Source organism: Peromyscus maniculatus, chromosome 23 (genome assembly GCF_049852395.1).
Source record: "Peromyscus maniculatus bairdii isolate BWxNUB_F1_BW_parent chromosome 23, HU_Pman_BW_mat_3.1, whole genome shotgun sequence".
In the NCBI taxonomy this organism is placed as follows: domain Eukaryota; kingdom Metazoa; phylum Chordata; class Mammalia; order Rodentia; family Cricetidae; genus Peromyscus; species Peromyscus maniculatus.
In genome coordinates, this window is record NC_134874.1 from 54,121,097 (window position 1) to 54,146,517 (window position 25,421).

Below are 25,421 nucleotides of genomic sequence, written 5' to 3' on the forward strand. Positions count from 1 at the left end.
CACAGACCCCGCCCATGAGTGACGGAGGCCTTGGGGGGTGTGTAACATGTCGCGGGTATCAGCAGCCATCTTCTCGGACCTCACTTGCTCAGACTTCCATCTGTCTGCCTGTACCAGCACCCTGTGATGCTGAAGAGGGAGGCCCCGCCCCCCAGAGGGGCCAGTCCGTCAACAGTCAAGAGGTGTGGAGCTGGCTCTCTGCACCCCTAGATTCCATGTCCAGAGGGCTTGTGGTGAGGTACCAAGGAGGCCCAGAAACACACTTCCCACACACTCACTGTACAGGCCAGGATGCCTAGGGCTTGGACACCCAAGGGATGACATAAAGTGTAGGAGAGAGGCTGGGCAGGGACACCTGAGGGAGGGGGTGGCAAGGGCGTGGACGCCTAAGGGAAGGGGTGACAAGAGCTGAAATTATATTGTGAGAGGGGGTGACGGGCAGGAGGAAGTGCCTATGTTGGGGACCCCTGGTGACCGGGGAGGAATCACCTATGCAGGGGAATGACCGGGTTAGGAACTTGGAGTGACTGAGGTGGAAACACATGGAGGGGGTGAGTCCGCGTTAGCTGGGGAGGGGACACGTGGCTTAAGGGAGTGGCCAAGGCACAGACACCTGGGAGGATGACTGGGGTGGGCAGAGTGGATGGAGCGGGGACATCTAGGGGTTAATGACCCCCCAGAAAGAGAAGTTGCTGGTGGGAACACCCGGAAGGCAGGAGTTACGGGGTAGTTAAACATAATGAAGGGGTTCCTTAAGAACCTAGTTTTTTCCCCCCGCCTTGGGCATGAAAGCATCTTGAGGAAGGGAATGCAATATGGAGGTGGTTTTCCTAGACAGACTTCTGAGACAGTGAACTGAACGACGTACGGGGGGATAAAAATGGGCACGCGCGCGCACACACACACACACACACACACACACACACACGCACACACACGCCAGCTGGGAGGCTACTGGTGAATGAACATAGCACATAGCTGGGCCTCCGTGGGATGGGGGAACTGCAAGCCGGCACCTCAGGCTGTCCGGCAGAGGGACAGAAGCCTCAGCCTGAGAGGCAGACATGCAGGTGGCTAGGGGGGAGCAGGGGGTGGGGGGGGCGGCTGTGCAGAAGAACAGAACACACGACTCCACCTTCAGGACTTGGCAGGAAGAATCAGCCACGGGCTGAGCAGATATGAGGTGAGCCAGCTCCTGGCCGCTGAACAAATTAAGTACATGATTCCAAAAGCAGCTCTCTCTCTCTCTCCGCATGGAACAGCGCACAGAATGAAGTCAGGGAACCCAGCACTGCTGGGGCCTTAGTGCAAGGAGACAGAAGCCACAAGCCTGCTCCTCACTCGGTACTGTACCTGTGGCCAAGAACGTGGGCCCTTCCAGGCAACCCCTGGAAAACACACACACACACACACACACACACACACTCAGTGCCCAAGGAGACCCAAAACAGGCATCAACTCCCTTAAGTTGATGTTACAGGCAATTATGGGCCTCTGGACATGGTTGCTGGGACTTGAACCCAGGTCCTCTGCAAGGACAGTTGGTGCTCTTAACCACTGAGCCACCTAGGCCACCTCTCAAGTACCCTTTAAGAGAAATTTTTAGAGAAGGGAGTGGTCGGAGAAAAGACCTCAGCCCCCGGCACTGCTTGGCATGACACCAGGCTGAAAGACAGCCTGGCCCAGGGGCCCTGGGGGCTGGAAGAGAACTGTATTTACAAGAACAGCACATGGGACAGAAACAGGAATGACCACATACATTTACAAAGAAAGAGAATGCCCTTCCCTGATTTACATCTTCATTAAAGAAGTCACTCAAGATAGAAAAAAAAAAACCCGAAAATTTCAACTCCAACAGTTTGGAGGAGAGATTCAAAACCTAGCTTTATAAGGACACGCCATGGTCTGAAACAGAGTCCAAAAACCTCCCTGCTCCACACACTGAAGTGGAACTCAAAGCAAATATTCAAACACAAGGAAAGGAGTGCTTTGTAAAAGCCTTTCACGCTGCAATCACACTGTTGAACTATAACTGCCAGGCCTACTTCACAAAAACACAATGCACGATTAACTGTTGGACAGCTGGTCCATGGCAGGAAACAGCAGATTCCGACAGTCCGCACCAGCACCTCTCAGTCCGTGCGGTCTACGGTCTGAGACAGTCCAAGCCTACGGACTGCCTTGTGTCTGCACTAAAAGTCTCTGCTAGAACAACTCACTGCTCCAGTTCTTCTTAAAACCGTGAGAGTCCCTTCAGAAGGATATGAAAATCTGTCCATTCATAAACGCTGGTTAGATTTTCGCCAACTTGACACAAGCTGGAGCCGCCCGGGGAACAGGGAACCTCAACTGAGAAAATGCCTCCCTCAGCTCAGCCGGTGGGGCATTTCCTTGATTAATGATTGCGGGAGGAGGGCCCAGCCCGCTGTGGGTGGGGCCACCCCTGGGCAGGCGGTCCCGGGTTGTGTAAGGAAGCAGGCTGAGCAAGCCGTGGAGAGCAAGTCCGTAAGCAGCACCCCTCCATGGCGTCTGCTTCATTTCCTGCCTTGGGTTCCTGCCCTGACCCTGTTCATAATGGATGATAACCTGTGAGCCAAACTCTCTCCTCCCCAACTTGCTTCTGGTCATGGTGTTTATCGTAGCAATAGCAAGCCAACTAGAACATTATGCTGGAAGCAGTGAAAGACTTCTTGGTCTACCTTCTGGAGTTCCTACTTCCTTCCCTAAGTGGAGAAGCCCCCTTGCCGGAGGCGAGCTGGTGTTCCGTTCCGTAACCATCACACGGCTCATCTTCAAGGCAGGGCAGTTCAGAGACGCCTCTACATGTTATGGATGTTCATGAAAATCACCCAGTGATGGTCACAGGTGATACCCAAGCCTAGGGTGGACCAGGAGTTCCCACACCTGGCTGTGCACACAGGTAACCTGGGCCCCTTGTTAAAAATACACATCCACGAGCCTCATTTGAAATAGAGCTCAAGGAAACCAGTTCCCTGGAAGGGAGGTTTGGAGAAGGCTGGCCTCGAAGGGATGCACTGGAGGTTTAGCTCTTGCCCTACTTAGGTTTCTACTGCTTGTCGTCCGTCAACCAGGAAAGCCATGGCAGGACCCGAGGGACAGGAACTGATGCGGAGGCCATGGAGGAACACTGCTTACTGGCTTGCTCCTCGTGGCTTGCTCGGCCTGCTTTGTTACAGCGCCCAGGGTGACACCCCTCACAGAGATCTGGCCTCCCACATCCAGCGCCAGTCAAGGAAATGGCCCTCAGGCTTGCTCAGGGCCCACCTGGTGGGGGCATTTTCTCAACTGAGGTCCCCTCCTCCCAAATGACCCAGCTGCCGTCAGGTTGACATAAAACTACTAGTGTGTCCAGTTGGTAGGCACTGGAGGCTGGTGGGGCCTGGGGAGAGATGATGGTCAGTCAGTCATGAGGCACTCACCTAAGGAGGGGGAATCACCGCTCACTCAGGAGCAGCCTAGGCTTCCAGGTACTGGATCTGGGTTGTAATGTAACAGGCTACCCCACGTGCCTCTTCCCTACATGCCTGCATACGTTCTTGCCACATCCTACCATCCACCACCCATGTTCAGCTTCGAGAGCCGTGAGCTAAACTGTCTTGTTTCAGCCCAGCCTCACGTATATTGCTACCATACAGACTAAGTTACCTGGAATCTACAGGTTAACAAATTTAGGCGTTTGGAAATGTTGTGGGGACTGTCACGTACACTAAAGCCTGACACGCACCGGGACAGACAGCTACCCAAGAACTCAAGGGAACTACATGGGCTATTTCCATAATGACCTTGTCCTTTTCAAATCCTTCTCTTCCTTCACTTCATAAGCGATATACAAACTCGTGCACAGCCGCCCTCAAGGATCGGCAGAAGATAAATTCGAGAGAAGTATGAGAAGCCTTGAGCTTTTCCCAGCATGCACCAACGCAAACAGCAGTAGATCACCTTTTCCCTTTCCCTGCGAATTCTATTAGAGCTGAAGATAAATCACACACACACACACACACACACACACACACACACACCGGAGAAAACGGTGCTGTCGTAGCTGATATATGCAAATCCTCTCTAATGAGACTGCTGCTCTCTTCCCTAAACCCTCCGTTTCACATTCGAAAAGACGCTTTCTTCCCCAAAAGTCAAAATGTCTCTGGTATGCATACACTGGGGGCAAAGCACAAATGAATTCTTTTGTCCAGCCTTTCTCCCTTAAAAAAGTAAAAAACAGAAACAAAAAACTGCTCAGAATACCACCTCCGAAAACCACCTCCAAGTTCCTCCTCAGTAGGGGAGCTCCTGACCCAAAATTCTTTATTTCTTTCTTTATTTTTGTTGTTGTTATTTGTTTGTTCAAGACAGGGTTTCTCTATGTAACAGCCATGGCTGGCCTGGAACTCACTTTGTAGAGCTAGACCTGGCTGGCCTGGAACTCAGAGATCCGCCTGCCTCTGCTTCCAGAGTGTTGGGATTAAAGGCGTGTGCACCACCACACCCTGCTCTGATCCAAATTTCTTTTTTTCTTTTTTTGGGTTTTTTTTTTTTCTGAGACAGGGTTTCTCTGTGTAGTTTTTGTGCCTGTCCTGAATCTCGCTCTGTAGCCCAGGCTGGCCTCGAACACAGAGATTCATCTGCCTCTGCCTCACAAGTGCTGGGATTAAAGGCGTGCACCACCACTGCCCAGCTTCCTGACCCAAATTTCTAACTGTTCATCTGAACAATTGACATGCACCCTAAACTCAACTTGTCCAGATATCATCACCCTCCCTGCCCCCTCAAAATTAAAAGTCGAGTCATGACTGTATACCTCAACTTATACTTAATGGATTTTCTATTATACATATTTAGCCACAATAAAAAATTCTTTTAACTCTGCCCCTCCTCTAAGTGCCTCTATCAGAACCCAGACACTATCTTCTGGCTCGTTTCTTACAGAAACTGGTATTTCAGTGGGTGTAGCTCAGTGGTCGAGCACATGCCTATCTTGCACAAAGGCCCTGGATTTTTTTTAAGTGTGTGTGTGTGTGTGTGTGTGTGTGTGTGTGTGTGTGTGTGTGCGTGCGTGCGTGCGCGCGCGCGCGCAGATGCCTGAAGAGGCCAGGAGAGAACTTCAGAACCTAGCGGCTGGGGTTACCCACAGTAGTAACCTGGCTGACATGGATCTGGGAACTGCACTCTGGCCATCTGGAAGAACAGCAAGTGCTCTAACCACTGAGACATCTCACCAGGAAACGACCCAAATTTCTAAGTGACTCATTCTGACCCCAGTCCTCTCAGCCCACGACCCCAACCAATCATGGAGTCTGGAAGCTTCTCATTTAAAAAAAAAAAAAATAGTTTTTAAAACTACCATACAAAGTAATGTGGGTTTCATGATGGCGTCTTCCTGCCCCTGCGTCGTTAGGCTGCTCCCCGCTTACCACTCCCCACGTCCACACGAGCCCCTCGAATCCCTGTCTCGCATGCACAGCCCTTCATCAAGGCCCCCACGAGTCAGCGACCTGGTCTGCAGGGGCCCCCTCACCCGGCCCCGAACGTCCCGCCACCCTTTGCACTCTCCGGCCGCCGCTCTTTCTCCTCTTGAACCCTCCACCCCACGCTTCCTGCCCCTTCAGTTTCCTGGTTTCTCCTTCCCCTTCCGGCGGAGCTTACGACGGCGGGACCACTTCCTCCAGGAAGCCTTCACTCATCTGTTTCTCAAACCCCAGCACTATTGACGTTTGGAGGCCAATAACTAAACTGTCTGATGATGGCAGGGCAGAGCTGTCCTTGTAGGAGGCCTCATAACAGCAGTTCTCAACCTGTGGGTCTCGACCCCCGGGGTCAAAAGCCCCTCCACATGCAGGCATCGCCCGGGACCATCAGAAAACACGTGATATTTACATGACGGTTCGTCACAGTAGCAAATCACAGTTACGAAGGAGCAACAAAAATGATTCTATGGTGGTGTGTGGTGGTGCTGGGGGGGGGTCATCACAACATGAGGAACTGTACTAAAGGGTCACAGCATCAGGAGGGCCGAGGACCACTGCTTCACAACATCCCTGGCTCTCGATGCCACACAGGTGACCCAGAAAGTCTTCCACCATTAACAAGTCACGTCATTCTGTCGCCGCAAACTGCTGCACCAGAGCAGATAGAAGGCCGAGACCTCCCTGCGACATGTTCTCAAAGCGTCCGGAAACTTAGCAGGATGCAATTACTTTCTGGCTTAATCACTGAACGCTGCCTTCCCCCCTAAGGGTGGAGCCGGCTCAGCCTTGTTCCTGGGACATCTCCGCACCCAACACACAGTAAGTCCTCAAAACTTACCTTTGAATAATGACACTCCAAATAGTCTTTCTGTATTTAATGGTCTTTTTAATGATTTTGAAATCAGCTCTATCTAGCAATTCAAACGTGTTCCTCCACTGAACGTGGCTGCCTTGGGGGCTTGGGGAAGAACTTTGAAGTCATGGTATTATAGGGCTGGACTGAGCTAGCAGACCAAAGCATGACCGATCGGATTATGCCAGCTTGCTAGGGGTGGGTCTCAAAGGACAACAAATCTATCTGGAGAATTACAGCCACTGTCCGCAATATCTACAAGTGACTTGAGAAACAAAGGGGAATTTACAAAATTAAAAAAACACACACACACAAAAAAAAACACACAAAAACAACTCAGAGTTAGGTTTGACTCTTTCTGTCTGAAAATTTCTGACTCACCGTAATGAAAAGAATCTGAGCAAGACTTGGCTCAGAAGAAAGAAAAAAAAATCATCCCAATTTGGCAGGTGCTAAGAAATCCAATCTTGGCTCACTCAGAGAACAGACAGGGATGTGAAAGATAAAGCTAATAGCTATTATTTCACCATTGGTTCAAATCATCTTCTCCGCAGAGGTATCAATTAAGATTGGGTTTGGCTGCATATAATCTCCTGCTATCCAAGGCGGCAACTGGGTGACAGACAGGGCTGGCGTGGCATTCCGCATCCGTCTGGTACCCAGGCTGTTTCCTTCCCTCTACCTTCTTTCCATTTTCAAGGTCATCTCATGGTCACAATGTGACCTTCAGAGTTCCAGGCATGAGATCCACTCAACTCAACGAAAAGGACGATGAATAAAGCCCCAAAGGTCTATTTCCTGGCTGCACCAGCCACTTTCAATGAGCTTCCCCATAATCCTTACAGATATCTCCTTGGTCACCCCAATTTGCAAGAGCCACCTAAAAATATCTTCTAGTGACATCATCTCCATTACCCCTCCACCCATCCTTTTAAACCCATATAATCCAAATAAGTCTGGCTGGGAAAAGGAGAGGCAAAGGCTGCAAGGTAGACAGCAGTCTCTTCCATGATGGATTCGGTGTGTTAAAACTGTATGAGACAGCAAAATTTCCAGGGGTCTATCAAGTCCATGCCTCGAGTTCTATATAAAACAAGGAAGGTTCAAAGCCACTCAAAGCCATACAGCTAATGAATGGCGACCAAGAGGCTGTAAATCCCACTCTGGAACTCATTCCAGACACTAGAACTGAATCCGCCACGAATTCTGTCTGCATACACACAGGTTTAAAATAAAATTTCTATATTGACTTTCCTCAAAATGAAAAAAAAAATGTGGTAGTGTGTGAGGAAACTGCCCAGTCAGATGTATGTAAACTGGGCGGTGGTGGTACACGCCTTTAATCCCAGCACTCGGGAGGCAGAGGCAGGTGGATCTCTGTGAGTTCGAGGCCAGCCTGGTCTAGGGAGTTCCAGGACAGCCAAGGCTACACAAAGAAACGCTGTCTCCAAAAACAAAAAAAGGGCGGGGAGGGATATGGTACTTGTAAACTATCAAAATTATTCCATGACTTAAAGCTCATGGCACACTTTCTCTTCCAACAGAATTCTAAGGGGGGGCCACATCTTCAGACATTTCAGTGTCCCTTCCCTTATATCAAAGTATAGAACACTAAACACCAGGCCTGAAAGAAAGAAGCCTCGTTCCTGCACTAGCTCACAGAAGCCAGTCACAAGACCCAAGAGTCTCACGGGGACTTGGAATTTGCTCAGTTTATTTTTGTTACAAGCATATGAATAATTTGCCTGCATGCAGTTTGTATGCGTGCCGCATGAGTGCCTGGTACTCATGGAGGCCAGAAAAGGGCATCAGAACCCCAGGAACTGGAGTTACAGACAGTTGTGAGCTGCCATGCGGGTGCTGGGAACTGAACCCAGGTCCTCTGCAGGAGCAGCCAGAGCTCTAACCGCTGGGCCATCTCTCCAGCCTCTCACGGGAACCTTTTAAGGAACTTTATATCTCATTTATTGTGCTTGTCTAACAACTTCATGAGGTTCGGAGGCATCTCTAAAAATGTGTTGACATTTTAGTTCATTCTGGCTGTCCTTTCCTGTATTATCTAATCAAATATCCCCTTAAGGGTATTAAAAGGTAGATACAAAAATAACCAATGTAGCTTTCAGCCTATATACTGCATCTGTGATATACAAATATTACTATTAAAGGCAATGCTACAAATAGAATGCTAATTTCAGACACCACCCACCCATTTGGTTAGCTGTAAACCCTCCAGGCAATAGGCAGCCTCAGTCACCAGATCCCCACCCTCTAGCCTGCCCTTCTCCCCGGGCTCTGCAACACCTTCTTCAACCAATGATCTCTGGCCAGATTCCCCATGATCAATTGCCACCTTCCAGGTCCAAGGTGCCCTAACATTTTAAATCACAGCGTTGCCAAATTAATCATGTGAGTGAACAATTAATTACGAGTTAATCTAGCTCAATTTTCTCACACTTAGTGAGCACCTGAAGAAATGCCAGGGGTATTCGGAAGCAAAACAAAAATGTCCCTCTTCGGAAAGCATAAATCTAAATAAAAACGAGCTGTCAGGGCTCTGGTGGACTAAGTCTTTCCCTAAACTGCACCATTACGCCATTTCTAAAAATCTGAAATTCTGCCTTTTCAGAGACAGGAAACACAGGCAAGTCAGGGTTAGAGAAAGTATTATAATGAGAAGCTGAAAGAGTCCTTTTTTTTTTTTTACCCAGGCTTTCAAACTTGAACAAATATCATAAAAAGTCATTCACAGTGACTTTTTAACTTTTTCTCACATCTTAGCTAACAGGGGGAGGAAACGCCTCCAGGAAAGAAAGGATTGGGCAACGGGACTGCTTGAGACCAGTTCTCTGATTTTCCCTGGGGATCCACCAGCAGCCCCCAAGGATCAGCAGGGCCCCCTGGCCTTCCTCCCCTCCTGGCCCAACTGCCTTAGGAAGAAGACGGGTCATGTTTGTAGGTTCCTGGGGGTGCGGGTGGTGGAGGAGTTCCAGGAGATGGCAAGGGCTGAGGGTACAGGATGGGGGGCGGGGCGCAAGGGGCACAGCAGGCACCTTGGGGCACAGGGTGTGCTAACGGCTGGATGAAGGTTGTGTAAGGTTGGGTGGGGTTGCAAGGCACACGCGGTGGGGCGCATGGGGTACTCGAGGCAGGACAGAGTGTGCATGACTGGGGACTTGGGAGGCACCTAGTGGGACATGGGTCACGCACAGCTGGGGATCCAGGGTGCATACAGTTGAGCATGGGGAGGGGATGCCTGTGGCAGGGCGCAGCCGGAGGAACAGAGTGCAGAGGGCGGGGTGCAGGGGGTGAACAAGGTGGAGAGCCGGGTGCACACAGTGCGATATGGGGTATGCACCCTGGGGCGTGGGGAGTGGAGTGCACATGGTCGGGAGGGGTCGAACACGGTGGGACTCGGGATATGCGGGGGGCGGGAAGGGGGGACTCCAGGAATGCACACTACGGTAGGGCGCGGGATGTGCGCAAGGTGGGGCGCAGGGGTGCACATCTAGGGGGAAGTGGTGCACACTGTGGGGCCCATGAGTGAATAGCGTGGGGAACGGGGAGGGGCACAAGGTGGAGAGTGGGGTGCTAAAGGTGAGGAGCAGGGGGTGCGCACCGCGGGTCGCACGCGGTTCACACAGTGGGGCGCGAGGTAGGTAACGGTAGGGCAGGGAGTGCACAACACGGCGGGGCGCGGGATGCACTCGGAGGGACGCGCGGAGCACACGGCGGGGCTGTTGGGGACGCACAGGGCGGGGTGCACATAGTGGGGCGCGGGGTGTGCACGGCAGGGCGCGCGGGCGGCGGGCAGGGGCGGGCACGGCGCGGCCTCTTGCAAAGTTTCTAGCAGTTGCGCGGCGCAGGCTCCCGACCCGGCCGCGCCCTCCCCACCCGCCCGCCTGCCCCGGCGGAAGAAGGCGGAGATGGAGAGGGAGCGGGCCAGGGGTGGCGCCGCTAGAGGGCGCTGCGGCCGGGACGGGGCGGGACGGGGCGGGCGGCAGCCGGAACTGCGCGGGGGCGGCCCGCAGCCTCGGGCTCCCTCCCCACGCCGCGCCCGGGCCGCGCGCTACTTACCCGCGGAGCAGCTGAGCAGCGCCAGCAGCGCAGGCGGCCGCATCCCGGCGGCGGAGGCTGCGCGCCCTTCCCGGAGCCGAGCTGCGCGGACGCCCTGCGCGCCTGACCCTTCTCGCGCTCCCCTCCTCCTTCCCGGCGCCGCGCCGGCTCGGGCTGCGCCCTCTGGCGGCCGGGAGCGGGAGCGTCCCAGTGTGCGCTCGCAGCAGCGGCGGATGGAGGTGGTCCTGCCGCCCAACTGGACCGCGCCCTCCTCCTCCTCCTCCGGGGTTCTGACCTCAGGGCCTCCTTTCTGCCTTCCTTCCCCATCCCCAGCAGAAGAGCACTCACTCCCCTTACTGTGCCCAAAGTGAAGGAGGAGGGATCATTTCGCTTCCCTGCTAATGGACTATATTCTGTTTTTATAAAAAGCAAAATCGATCACTCAGCTCTTTATATTGTTGGCACCGATGTTCTACTTTGATGAAGGTGTTTTTAATCAGCTCAACTAATTTACTTAATATCCTCTATTTAAGTGGAATTTGATCAATAGCTTTGGCCCCGAGTTCTGCTCTTAATAGATGTTGATGTAAAGCTAATTTTTTTATAAATGTAATTTTGAGTGTTCACCGTGACAGAAGAGGAAGGGTACACTTTTATTCAAAATACCTAATGAAAATGAATCAATTAAAATACAGGAGTACGCCGGCGGTGGTGGCGCACACCTTTAATCCCAGCACTTGGGAGGCAGAGGCAGGCAGATCTCTGAGTTCAAGGCCAGCCTGGCCTATAGAGTGAGTTCCAGGAAAGGAGCAAAGCTACACAGAGAAACCCTGTCTTTAAAAAAAGAAAGAAAGAAAGAAAGAAAGAAAGAAAGAAAGAAAGAAAGAAAGAAAGAAAGAAAGAAAGGAAGGAAGGAAGGAAGGAAGGAAGGAAGGAAGGAAGGAAGGAAGGAAGGAAGGAAGGAAGAAAGGAAGAAAGGAAGAAAGGAAGAAAGGAAGAAAGAAAGAAAGGAAGAAAGGAAGAAAGAATAGAGGCGTATAGTGATGTGGGAAAGCCTCATAAGCAGAGTCCCTTCCAGCACAGAACCGTGAAGGCTCTCCCTTCACCGAGGGAGAGTTGCCGGCTCGTAGGCTTACCTAATTACATTGTACTGGACTGAAGAGGAAAGCAATTACCAGAGAAAATTAGAGAACCCTTCCCAGGAACACAGGTTTTCTCTTGCACTTCTAAGGACATGAATAAGACCAAGTGTGTATCCCCGGCTTGAGTTTAGACCATGCCAGTCTGTAGGCAGTCCGGGTTGCCTTTCAGTGACTCCGGTCATAGCACAGATGGACGCGATGGACACTCGCTGCCAATCACAGGTCGAAAGAATCTCAGAGCAGGCCTGCTCCTAAGGACTTTGACAGTCGTGTTTCTTGGTTTCCACGGGTCTGCAGCTCAACTCTTGCTGACTAGTGTCAATCTCTTGACTAAGGTCTTACATTTAATGAAGACCAGTGCTAGGTCCTTTCTAAATTCTCAGCTGACTTGCTTTGACTCCTTGACCCTTCTTGGGAAATTCTAAAGCTTCTAGATTGTTTCCCACTTGCAAAGTTGTCTAGCTTTCTCCCCAGAAAATATTCCTTCCACCGCACAATATAAACAAGGTGTAAATTGAGAGAAGAGTCTAGGTGCCAAGTAACTCAACTGAAGACTCTGCTTTGGTGGCAAACAACTTTGAGAGCTTAGTGGATCAGAGTTTGCATCAAAATCTATCCTGAGAGGCTGGGGAGATGGCTCTGTGGACGGACTTTCTTTTCTGCTGCCAGCCCCAAATAACAACAGGGAGACTTCTTATTGATTATAAAAGCTTGACCTTTAGCTTAGGCTTGCCTCAACTAGCTTTTATAATTTAAACTAGCCCATTTATATTAATCTATCTTCTGTCGCATGGTGTTATTCAGCTTTTATTATGCCAATCACAATAATATATCTTCACAGAGTGTATAAATATCCCACAACATGGCTCAGTGTTTAAAAAGCATGTACTACTCTCCTAGAGGACCCGAGTTCCATTCCCAGTACCCATATCTGTTGGCTCATAACTGCCTATAACTCAAACGCCAGGGTGATCTGATGTGTCTGGTTTCTACAGGCACATTCCTACAAACAGACCCACACGTGTACATATAATTGAAATCAATAAAATACAAATTTTTAATTGAAAAACCTCATCACAATACAACATAATTGTATTCCAGGACAAGTGTGGGAAATTGGACCGTAAGGACAATAGCACATCCTTTAAGTAATGAACTTGCCCATCTTCTGTCTCTCCACGGAGGACAATGATAAATGGCTCATCACACAGCTCCATAACTCACATTTGGAAAAGGATTGCCTTTCAGTGACTCTGGTCATATGATAAATAGGCTCCCTGGAAGTCCTCTCCCGATCACTAGTAGAAAGACTCCCATAGGAAACCTGCTCACAGTGGTACTGACAGACACAGGATTGAGGCTTGCCTGTAAGACCCACTGTGAGGGGACAGTTCTCCACAGGAAAAAAATAAATCTCCAGCACTCCAATGTAGTGACATGGAGAAGAGCAGGCCACAGTTCTATTTTCTTAGGATTCTCTCACCTTAATCTGAATTGTCACCGCCATGCTGGCTTCTGGGATTGTCCAGCTTTCCTTGTTGGAGGGCAAGGTGAGAAGCTCAAGCTAGCACAGGCTAGCACAGGCTAGCACAAGCTAGCACAAGCTGTTGCTTCTCGAGGACCCTTTAGAAACATGATTGGAACAGGTTGGCGGATTTTAAATAATTAAAACTTAAGTAATTTAAAACAATCTGTATAAATACCTAAAGAAATAATGTAAATACATATTCATAAAGGCATTAGTAGCCAACAGTCTAATTAACAGCTTCTTTATAGATGGTTGATCTTAGAGCAACACCAGGTTTTTAAGGCAATACTCTTTATTCAAATGACAGTGTACTGTTGGCTAATGGGCCTTTGCTAGGCCCTGAGACATGCACTTGGCACCGAGCCCAAGAACTCCCTAGTCCAGTTAGAGAGACAGAATGTCCATAGCCTGCCATGCAGTAGATACTTCAGTACAGGCAGATGGCAGGAACACATTGGAACACAGAGGAATATGTGACATCTATCAAGCCCTTTGGAACTGATCATAAAAACAGAAGTGACTTTTGCGTAACTTCTTAAAGGAGAAACAGTGTGTCTCTGGGCTGAGAGGAGGAGGGGGTCTGGTCCCAGACAGAGGTACGGCATGCATGCGGCAGATCAATCAAAAGCCATGTGACAGACTACGAGAAAGGCTTCTGAGTAGCCCCTCCAGCCTGCTGCCTCTCTGCTGGAACTCTGAATGCGCCCTCAGGCCTCCCATTCCTGTCTGGCAAAGGCCACTGGACAGCGTCAGACTCTTGCTTTAGGCCTGAAACAAACAAGTAACCGGCACATTCCAGGAGGTCAATTCTTTTCCCACACCAGGAAGTGGCTTTCTGAATTATGAAGGGGCCGAAGGATTATTTCCCAAACTAAAGTCAGGCCTGGAATCTGAAGGACTAGACAGGCAAAAAAAGTAGTTCTTTAGGACTTCAGATCATTAGATCAGACCCATAGTGTCATACGTTAACCACTGGCTAGTGTGGCGCTTTTTTCATTGGGACTGCCAACCCTCAAATAATGACATGGAGACTTTAGTCATTACCAAAGCTTGGCCTTTAGCTTAGCCTTGTCTCAACTAGCTCTCCTAACTTAATTAACCCACTTACGTTAATCCACGCTGTGCCACAGGGCTTGTTACTTCTCTTCCATCTTGCACCTTCTGTTTCCTCTCTCTGCCCAGAAGTCCCACCTATACCTCTCGCTGTCCAGCTTTTTATTGGCTGTTCAGCTTTTTGTTACACCAATCACAGCGATACATCTTCACACAGTGTACAAATATCCCACAACATTTCTCCCCTTTGTCTAAATGAAAAGGAAATGTTTTAATTCTAAAACAGTAAAACTATATACAACAGGAACAATTATCATGTAAGAATTACATTTACCATATCCAGGCCATTTGTATTTGGCAAATTTGGAGAGATTACTTTATTATCTATACTATCTTGATGAGTCTAAAGTTTTATACCTAAACCATTTTTATCATAATTTGTATTACCATCCTAAAAATATCTTTCTAGACCTTAAAACTTTTTGTTAGATAAACAATTTAAGCCTTTATGTCTCTCAGCCTTATAAACTTTACACCTCTTTTGTGAGTTTCTTTTCTGAATCTGGTAACAATAAAAACTGTAACTGTAACTGTCTAGTCTTCAACCCCATCAGAGACCTGAGAAGGATATAATATTACCTGAGTAACAGGAAATGCAGAGCAAGAAACTTCCAAAACTATAGAAATGACAGAAACAGCTGGCTGCCTGGACACTCACCCAAAGTTCCTCTGCAATGTTGGAGAATCCATCATCAGCCTACAGGCCTAGGATATCTGGCAGATTTTTCTATGAAGCAGGAATTTTGAAGGACCGTCCTATCTTGTTTTGGCAAAGTTTGACAGTCACTTTCTTTTGGGTCTTGCTTTTCTAGTTTGCACAGCAGTTGATGCAAGGGCATTTTCTTGCCCAGTGGCTAACTTTGCCACAATAAAAGTCAACTCCAAATGGAGTTTCTTCAATGTCCATCATCCTTTTTTGAAGTAGATTTGTGCTGCCAGGAGCAGACATGTCTCACTGTCACAAAAAGCCTTATGTTATTAAAACATCTTAAATTCATATTCTGTACATCTCTGAAATGTTTTTGGTTTTGTTTTGTTTTTGTTTTTGTTTTGTTTTTTGAAGCAGGGTTTCTCTGTATAGCTTTGTGCCTTTCCTGGAACTCACTCTGTAGTCCAGGCTGGCCTCGAACTCACAGAGATCCACCTCCTCTGTCTCCCAAGTGCTGGGAATAAAGGCGTGTGCCACCACCGCCCAGCCTAAAATATGTCTGTTTAACCTTGAAAACATACCTAATATGACTACATGTTTGTTTGTTATGGGTGACTAACTACTAACCTACATTTCTTAATTATCCTAAACAGTTTGTAATAATAGCTTTCAAGGACTAAAACTTTACATTGCATTTTTAAATGAGCTGAATAGGTACAATATCTTTAAAAAAAACAGAAACATATATACAGTTTAACAAAAAATAACCTTAAAGTTGTATCAATATAAAAAAAATACCTTAAACAAGAGTAGAAGCATATATACAGTGTGTTATAACAAAAATAACCTTAAATTTGTATCTATATACAAAAATCCATGCCAATATTTGAGATTAGTAGCTGTTTTTAATTTAAAAGCAGATTCAATAATCTACACTTTTATGCTATTATTTCTATCTACCCCCCCTTTTTTTTAGAATGAGATTTCAGAATCTAATCTCCTTTACTCAACTTTTTCCCTGACTATGACCAACAACAACTTGCAAAACCAATCCCCCTAAATGATGATAAATATCCATAATCCATTGAACAACCAAAAACCATCCACCCCACCTCTTGGGAATGTGGGCATCATGTTCTCTAAACTGTTTCCTATTGTCTGGGGGTGGCATCTTTAGGAGACCCTGAGAAAATTGGGACAATGGTCAAGTCCTGGGAGAGCTAGCTGTATCCTTTTTTGTTTAGTTTCTGTGTGATGGGAAAGTGTAGAGCTTATCTGAAGTCCTGGCTGGAGTAATCTGTGAGGCTGGACCATCTCAGCCAGCAGCTTTGAAGCTGTTCTGGATTCAGAATTTTGAGGAAACTGCAACTGAGGCATTATGAGAGGCTGGATCTCCTGGGCTACTTGTCTTCATTGGTGTCTGATCATTTTTTTTCTGAAAACACACAAACTTTTAAAGATCACACATACACACACACACATACACACACACACATCTGTATTAACACAAGTATGGAATTGTGTGCATAAATCAGCTAAAGACAATTTTTTTTGTTTTGTGTTTGAGCAGGTAAAAGACATCTGCTAACTTTATGTTTGTTTGGAGTGTATAATCAAACTGTAATATAAATCTCTATCCATGCCATATGAAAGGATGTCCTGTAATAATAAGTCATGAGGACTCTGTAGCCAACAAGATTAATCACATCTCATCCAGTCTCAGAGCTGTTCCCATGTAGAGGGGATCAGCATATATGTTACCTGTCTTATATAGTTTTTCTTGATTTTTTCTTCATGTCTGTAACCAAGATTTTTCAGGAAGTCTTCCCCAATCAAATCTGATCTTTATTAATTTTGAAGAAACCCATAGCATCTTGTTTCCTGTGAAAACAAAAGGAAAACCTCTCCCCCAACACAAGATATTTTCTGACTTCCATTCTGAAGTTAAGACATTTTTAAATATATAGGTTGGTTTAATTTAGCAGTTTCCATAATCCAATGTCTCTCAGCAGCTATTGTTTTTTGTTCATTAGCATTTAAAAAATGCAAGGTCAACAAAACACCATACAAGATTTAGACATCCTGTGTATTTCCCATCTTTACATGGCTTATTCTTTTTATATTGTTTTATTCTCTCTTTGTTGGGATCAGAATAGCTCTGACCCCTCTAAGACTGCCCCCACCTCCCCTGTTCTGAGTGCACTGAGGTCAGGCTGTTCTGCGGATGTTTTGCTGTTTGGTATATCTCGTGGTTTGGCAGCTGTGGCTTCTGGGACATGCTGATCATTCCTTGACCCTGGGTGCTTGATAAACAATTCTGTTTGTTCCTCCTTCTGAAAGGGTATATAAGATAGGGAAGAAAGAATAAAAGGGTCATGATGCTTGCAACTTGACTGGTGTGTGCTGTGTTCATCCCGACTTCCCCCGCCAGATTGCGAGCTCAATTGCCGTGCAGGTGTGGCATCTCTTTAAAGGCTTTATTATTTTTAAAGTATTTTAAAGTCGAAACTCATTTTCTTTTCTTTCTTCGGAATCTAAGCACATTTTTAAGCATGCTGTAACCTATTCAGAGGTTTCTTCGGCCTGGACCTGACTTTACTAAGTGCCTGCAGCTGTTCCCTTGCAGTGTTCTCTGATGGGGAGCCAAACCTTAAACTGCTGAGCGGTAGCTAGGCCCTCTACCACAAAGCTCTGCTTGGCACACAGGGTCTGGTGGCTGACTCTGCCCACTGTGGGTCAGTGAGAGCAGAGCCTCATGCCTGCCGCCCCTGCCTGGAGCTGGTCCGTCCACCCCAGCTCTGGGAAGTTTCTGGGTCTAAACTGTAGTAAGCGTTTCTGCCTAATCTCCTGCCACCGAATAGCCTTTTGCTGCTCATAAACCCCATTCAAGTGCTTGATAGCAGGGCCTCTTAAAAGAGCCGCACCTCTGTGTGCCACTGGCACTGACCCTACCGGAGAGACCGTGGTCGCCAGAAAGCTTTCTCAGGCCTTATGTGCATTTATGTGCCCCACACTGGGTGACAAATGTAGTTGTACTTTTTTGTCTGGAATGCCATTCTGCAAATAATGACTGATAGACCCCAGACCCAGGGTACTACCTTCTTGAGTGGGCGCCCCAAGAACCCAGACTCCGGTCCAGTTGATGTAAACAGCGAGAGGTTTATTGATGCAGCTGTACAGTTGGGCTACCCTTGTCCTGAGAGCAAGAGTCGCATCCTACTGAAGCCACATAGGTACTCTTAAAGGAAAAACCCACAAAAGCCACAAGATTGCAATTCCCATACAATTTGGTTTCAATTGATTTATGTCTAGAGGCTAATTTCACAAGATCATGGCCTGATCACGGGGTGGGTACAGTCACGTCCGCATGTACATTCTTCCCGAAACCTCAAGGGGGTATCAGGGCGGGAATGAAGGTTACACAAAGGTCACAGTGGTCCTTCCTGGAACACTTGCAATTATCCCAGTCACAGTTGAGCGCATCTCTTAACAGAGATCTCTTTACCTTGTTACATTGTGGCAGGGGTGGCTGAGTCAGCTTGCCCTTGGAACTAGATTTTTAGTTCCTCATTCTCCTGGGGCTTAGGGGGTGCAAGCCTGAAGGGTTAGGGTCTTTCATGACACAGAGACTTTAGGAATTATGAAAGTTTGGCCTTTAGCTTAGCTTTGTCTCAACTAGCTCTTATAACTTAAATTAACCCATCTATATTAATCTTCATTCTGCCACGTGGCGTTACCTCTCTTTCATCTTGCACCTCCTGTTTCCTCTCCATGTCTGGTTGGTAACTCCACTTTCCTTCCTCCCAGAGTTCTCTCTCTGCCCAGAAGTCCCACCTACACTTCCTGCCTAGCTATTGGCCATTTAGCTTTTTATTACAGCAATCACGGCAACCCATCTTCACACAGTGTATAAGTTTCCCACAACAGGCTAGCCTTTCCCTCAACCCAGAATCTGCACTCTGGCTAGGTAACTGGAGAGATCATTTCACCAAATGCCTTAACCTTCATGGTAATAAGAGGATCTTTAACTCCACGGAAGAAAGACAGGAAGATAAGAGACAGCAAAATGTTCCATCCTGGGACTACATCCCACAGCAAGTGCTCATGAAAAATACTTGGTTGATCTAAAATGATATCTCCAAGCCTAAGGGTCTTGTTTCACTTTAATTCAAAGCTTATTTAAAAACCATAGGCAGGTTCCTTCTGTCAAACCAAACACTCAACCAAGATTTCCACCTGAAGATGTTACACCAAAGGTTTCTCACAACCTGCCAACTCCAAACCAAGAGCCAAGAAACACAACTCAGGTCACCATCTCACCTCGATAAGCATCCCAAACAAGCCCCAGAAATCAAAGCCATTTGACATCTGATTTTGTATTCTCTGAATGTCGCAGAAGTGTAAAGGTGTCTGTCGACAAATGAGCCACCTCCTAGAACTTCTCATTAGAACCAGATGATCCACTTGGCTAGGTTGCCCTCCTTCCCAGAGTCAGACGCCTTCCCCACCCCATGGTTATAAAGACCAGGAGTCCATCATGAAAAGCAGGAGCATCAGGAAATGAAGTGTGTGTTCCACTTACTGCACAGCCTGTATGAAATTCAACGCTACTGCTAAAAGCTAGCTGGTCATTTTACATCAACAAGATGTAGGATCTTGACTAAAGAAGCTGGCCAAAATTAGTGGAGAACATTTTCACGCATCCACGGACAAACACTCACGGAGGAATTATGTGTGCCAGGCTCTCCTATGGCATGACAGTGGGAGGGGGAAGCTCTTTCCTGGTGTATCATACCCCACCGGGAGGACCAAGACACACAGAGTGACCATGAGCCATGTATGAGCACACATCTTTTGAGGAGCCTGGGAACAGAATAAGATGGAAGGGCAAGGGAGAAGGGAAGTCATGGAGCCGGGGTGGGGGTGGGGGACTTTCAGGATGACACAGTTACAGGCAAGCTGGGGCAGATAGAGAAAGGCATTCCAAACAGAGGGGACAGGCAAGTGTTGGCCTGTAAGCTGGAAACTGCAACCATTCAGAGACAGGAGCTGAGTGATCTCATAAGGAGCATCGAAGGGAAGCTGGCTGGGCCCACGTCCTGGCTGCCTTGCCGAGGAGGTTGACCTTCACGGAAGGGCACGGAGGCCGTTGGAGAAGCTGTATTGGCTGCCAGCGAGAACACAACTTCCACGGTGGGCCCATAGCTCTTGCTGCCTGTCTTGTGTCCTAACCGCAGCCTCTCTCGGAGAAGCGATGAATAAATATTTCACAATGTGATGAAGTCACGGATAATACCCACATGCACTGCGACCAAATGAATGAGCAATGCATGAGAAATTCCATTCAGTGGTGATGTCTTCTAGTCAGAGGACTAGACTGAGATCAGAGAGAAAAAACGGATACAGATGAGATATGCATGCCACAGGTAAGCTTTCTGGCAGTTAGTTTTAAGTACATTGTTTCATTAACCTTCACAAAAAAAAAAATAAAAAATAAAGAACTCTTCTTTTTTTCTAGTTTTCCTTTGAGATGGAGTCTTACTGTGTATGTATCCCAAGCCTGCTGGGAACTTTCGATCCTTCTGCCTCAGACAGACTCCCAGTCTCTAGAATAATAAGATGAATCTCAAGAGGGTCCAACGCCAGAAGCCAGAACTGCCTGTGATGGAAACTGCTCTTTAACGGGTCAAGCACTGTGAAATGGAAGGAAGGAGTCACGTGGCACTGTGACCGAGGTCACACCAGTTGTACTTGAGTGGATCCTGGCTGGCGCTAAGAAGGAGAGAACAGAAGGGCACCGACGAAGCAATTAATTAAAGTGGGAATCTGCCAGAAGGATGAGTGTGTGGAGAAAGATGAAAGATTACAATCAACACTAGCACACGGGCAGGATGCCTTCACAGCATCAGTTGGTGCACAGTGATGCTCTGGGGGCTTCTCGTATCCAGGCACCATCCTAAGTGCCTTACGCGTACTTTTGTTAACCTTCCATTCAATTTTCCAGTTTGACTACTGCCCTGTTGTCTAAGATGGGTTAGTGCAGTGGTTAGTGCTCATTGTTAACACAATCTGGACTCACCAGGGAAGAGAGTCTCATTGAGGGACTGTTTAGCTTAGGCTGGCCTGTGGACAAGTCTGTGGGTGACTGCCTTGATTACCTTAATTAAGGTGGGGAGAGACCAGCCCACCGTGGGCAGCACCATCCCCTGAGGGTGGGTCACAGACTGCGAAAGAATAGGAAGGAGGCTGAGTGCTAGTACGCATGTGTGCATTTTCTCTTCTCTTGACTGAGGTTGTAATGTGATGAGCGGCTTCAAGCTCCTGCCTTGACTTCCCCACAATGGTGGCCTGCAACCTGAAACTGTAAACCAAATAAACTCTTTCCTCCTACATTTTGCATTTTGTTAGGATGTTTTATCGCAGCAACAGAAACAAACCTGGGATGGCTGAATGGTTTCCTAAGGGGATCCCTGAGACCGCTTCAGAGTATCTGGGCTTGCAGAGTTCCCAAGGGGATCCCTGAGACCGCTTCAGAGTATCTGGGCTTGCAGAGTTCCCAAGGGGATCCCTGAGACCGTTTCAGAGTATCTGGGTTTGCAGAGTTCCTAAGGGGATCCCTGAGACTGCTTCAGAGTATCTGGGCTTGCAGAGTTCCCAAGGGGATCCCTGAGACCGCTTCAGAGTATCTGGGTTTGCAGAGTTCCTAAGGGGATCCCTGAGACCGTTTCAGAGTATCTGGGTTTGCAAAGTTCCTAAGGGGATCCCTGAGACCACTTCAGAGTATCTGAGCTTGCAAAGTTCCTAAGGGGATCCCTGAGACCATTTCAGAGTATCTGGGTTTGCAAAGTTCCTAAGGGGATCCCTGAGACCGCTTCAGAGTATCTGGGTTTGCCAAGTTCCTAAGGGGATCCCTGAGACCGCTTCAGAGTATCTGCTTGCAAAGTGCAAACTATTTCTTGTAGCAGTGCTAACATGTTAGCTTGTTCTGGACAGGCTTCCCCAGCAATGGCGCAGAAGTAGCCACAAAAGAAAGCAATGACCCAGGAGTGACAGGAGGCTGGACCAGGAAAGGGGTGAGGAGTCGAGCTGTAGGTCCTTGCTGAAGCAGTGGAAAGCACTGGGTTTATTGAATCACACCCTTGAATACACGTCATTTTGTTCCTAGTAGTTTGTGTGATGAGTTGAGAGGTAAACGTGGAAGTCCTTGCATGTCATAGCTAACGCGTGAGGCCCCTGAAGAAGCATGTGTGAGTCCCTTTGAGTGACAAGCTCAACTAGCTGCTTATTCTGGGAAAGTTGGGTGTGACTGAGAGAAAGGCCACAAAATGGCAGCTATTGGGGCGTAGGATGCAGACAAATGTGTGTGTGCTCAACAAACAAACAAACAAACAAACAAATAAACAAAGTGAGCCTGTCATTTCAAGGAAGGCGGCTGATAAAATCCATTGCCAGTGATAAGACACAAACTTTCATGCAAAATGAGACTTGTATATCTGCTGCTGAGAACGCAGCAGCTTCTCAATCCTTAAAGATGGGACCAGTGGCTGCGTCAAAAAAGAAAGGAAGGAAGGAAGGAAGGAAGGAAGGAAGGAAGGAAGGAAGGAAGGAAGGAAGGAAGGAAGGAAGGAAGGAAGGAAGGGAGAAAGAGAGAAAGAGAGAAAGAAAGAGAAGAAAATCTGAACTCTTCATGTCACACTTGTACTTCAGTGTTGTGTGACTCTGCTCCTAGGGAGGTGTGAACACACACCTACTCACCCCGTGTAGGGAACCCATGGCAGACTGAAATGCGGATACCACCAAAGCCAAACTTGGTGAACCAATGTGTTTTACTGGGGTTATTTACAGGGAATGGGTGAGGCGTTACTTACAGGAGAAGAAACAACTCCAAGACAGCTGTATCACCAAGCCCAGCCATGGACAGATAACAGGTCATGAAAGCCGGAAACCTGGAGTGCACTGCGCACCTGCACACCTGCACACCTGCACACCTGCACACCTGCACACCTGCACACCTGCAGGCAGCTCCATGGATTGGGACGTCACTTTCAGGCAGCTCAGGTGGCCTGAGGCTCGTAGAGACAGCTTGGTTGGTCGCTGCCTTTTTCAGACAATTCTGCTGATCTGAGTCTCTGGGCCAGTAATTGTCAACCTTCTTAATGCTGTGACCCTTTAATACAGTTCCTCATACTGTGGTGACACCCCAACCAATTAAATTATTTGTGTTGCTACTTCATAACTGTCATTTTGCTATTGTTATGAATCACAATATAAATATCTGTGTTTCGTATGATCTTCCATCACAACTCTTTTTTTGGTTTTTCGAGACAGGGTTTCTCTGTGTAGCTTTGCGCCTTTCCTGGATCTCACTCTGTAGTCCAGGCTGGCCTTGAACTCACAGAGATCCGCCTGCCTCTGCCTCCCGAGTGCTGGGATTAAAGGTGTGCGCCACCACCGCCCGACTTCGTATGATCTTATTGAGACCCCAGTGAAAGGGTCATTCAACCCCCAAAAGGATCGAACCCCACAGGTTGAGAACCACAGCTCTAGACAGTCTGGCTTGTCTGAGGGTTTCCTAGCTCTCAGCCTGTCTAAGTGCCTCTGCTTATAAGGACTTGTGGAGGGTCCGGTGAATCTGGTCAGTTTCAGAAACTTCCTAAAACCTTTGAGTTGTTCACTTCCCTTAAGGAGCTTCCCTCTAAAATGGAAGGTTTTTCTCTTATAGGCAATTTCTCACAACACTTGGTGAGATAGTAATTTCCAAATGACCTATAAAATCAAAAGATTTGCACCTAAAGTAACAGTCTTATACTATACATGGTAATAAACTTCAGAAATTTTCAATTGTCTCAAGTTCGGATGTCAAATCAAAGGATACTCATCATTATATAAAAGGACTGATGAACTATTTTTAACTTTTCTCAACTGCATATCTGCATGAAGCAGGATTTTCTTCATCTAAAGTAATATAGCACAAGAGCTGAAATGAAGAGACTGTTTTGAGAATGCCCCTGCCTTCTAGTAAACCAGACACTCAAGAGAGTTACAAACTCTAAGTCAATGAACTTTCTCACTAACTTTGCCTCTTGAAAGAATAGTTTTCATTAAAGATATAGTGTACTTACATGATGCATTTATTTGTCCAACTTTAGGTGAGTTGATGAACGTATTTACATTTCTGAGTTTTGTGTCTAACATAGTAAATATTCCCAGAAACAGAACACTTAAGCAAACTCTCTTTGGGATCCTCAATATTTTCCCCAAATATAAAGAGGATTGTGAGGTGAAGCCCCTGTTGATTTGGGGCTGGCCAGTCCAGGACGCATAGCTTGTAAATTGATGATCTGGACCCCACCCCAAGCCCTTTGCCTCCCTCACTGTGCTGGGTACAGCACATCCAGTTTCAGACAGGCTGTATTTGAGGGACCCACTCTCCCCCAAGCCTGCTTTGGCTCACAGTCATTCAGTTCAAGCCCCAACCACTACAGATTTAAAATAATAGTGGACAGTTAAACGGACCAAGTTATACCGAGAGACAACCCCAAATACCACGATTTAACATAACGGTCTGTCTTGGTCGTGCTAAGTCTGCTGCCGGGGTGACCTTCCAGCCCAACCATCACCCCTTGTTAGGGACCAGGCTAGCTGCCATACCAGCTAAGTCCCCACCATCCCTGTGGCGTGGGAGGAGAAGACTAAACAGCCGAGCATCAACATTCGAAAGCTACCAGTGAGGGTGTCACAGTCACTTCAGACTCCACTGACGTGAAGGGTGAGAGGGAGCTGCCAATAGCCCGGAAGCCAAGAGGGGAGCCTGCTACTGGTAAATACGATGCTCTGCCTTCTCTTCCTGCCACCCTGCATCAGTCGGTGTTCCTTCACCCTGATAAGATCCCCGAGGCAGTCAACTGGAAAAGATGAACGGTTCTTTTGACTCACAGTTTTCTGAGGCTCCAGTCCATAGCTCACTGAGCTCCATTTCACGTGGAAAGAACATGTAGTGAAGTCATGGCAGGAGAGAGATGACAGACAGACTGACTGACAGACTGGGGGTGGTCTTACAACCTCCTTCAAGAGCGTGCCACCAAGGACCTAACTTCCCTCTACCTTTTAAAGGCTCTACCTCCTTCCAGGAGCACCAATCTGGTAGCTAGAATTTTCACGCCTGGGCCTTTGGGCTACGTTTCATGTCCAGGGGCTGGGGTTGCAGTTCATCAGGATAGCACTGGCCTGGTGATCACGTGTAAGACCCTGGATACTATCCCTGGCACCAAAACCAAAATAAACTAATCAAGATCAAAATTCTAATAGCACAACTTAAAATTATTTTCTCTCTGAAGAGATACCATGCTAAATAAATCCTGGGTCATAAAACAAGATTGGGAATGCAACCTTCAGGAATTCGAAAACACTTAAGACAGAATGGCAGAGAATGTCACCTTGTCTCTGAACTACTTACCCGGTAACCACACAGATGACTGTCAGCAAAGCAGCACTAGAAATCCAGGTGACCTGAACAGCTTTTATGGGTTCATAGGAGAAAGAGGCCTCCAGACCTTCCAGGATAGTTTTGGGGAGAGAGTGGGATTAGAATAGAGGT

At 47.6% G+C, this 25,421-nt stretch overlaps 1 protein-coding gene across 2 annotated transcripts in view; it reads right to left on the reverse strand.

Moving 5' to 3' along the window:
* The window catches only part of B3glct (beta 3-glucosyltransferase), a 97,225-nt gene extending 86,660 nt beyond the window's left edge, over positions 1 to 10,565 (reverse strand). Inside the window, exon 1 of one of the 2 annotated variants that reach the window (XM_076561221.1) lies at positions 10,414 to 10,565. In XM_076561221.1, coding sequence (XP_076417336.1) covers positions 10,414 to 10,456 — 43 coding nt within the window. In that variant the 5' untranslated portion in view covers positions 10,457 to 10,565. Of the gene's footprint in view, positions 1 to 5,432; positions 5,601 to 10,413 lie in introns of those variants that run through there. The other variant, XM_076561220.1, reaches the window with a different exon arrangement.
* Positions 10,566 to 25,421: the final 14,856 nt, after the last annotated feature.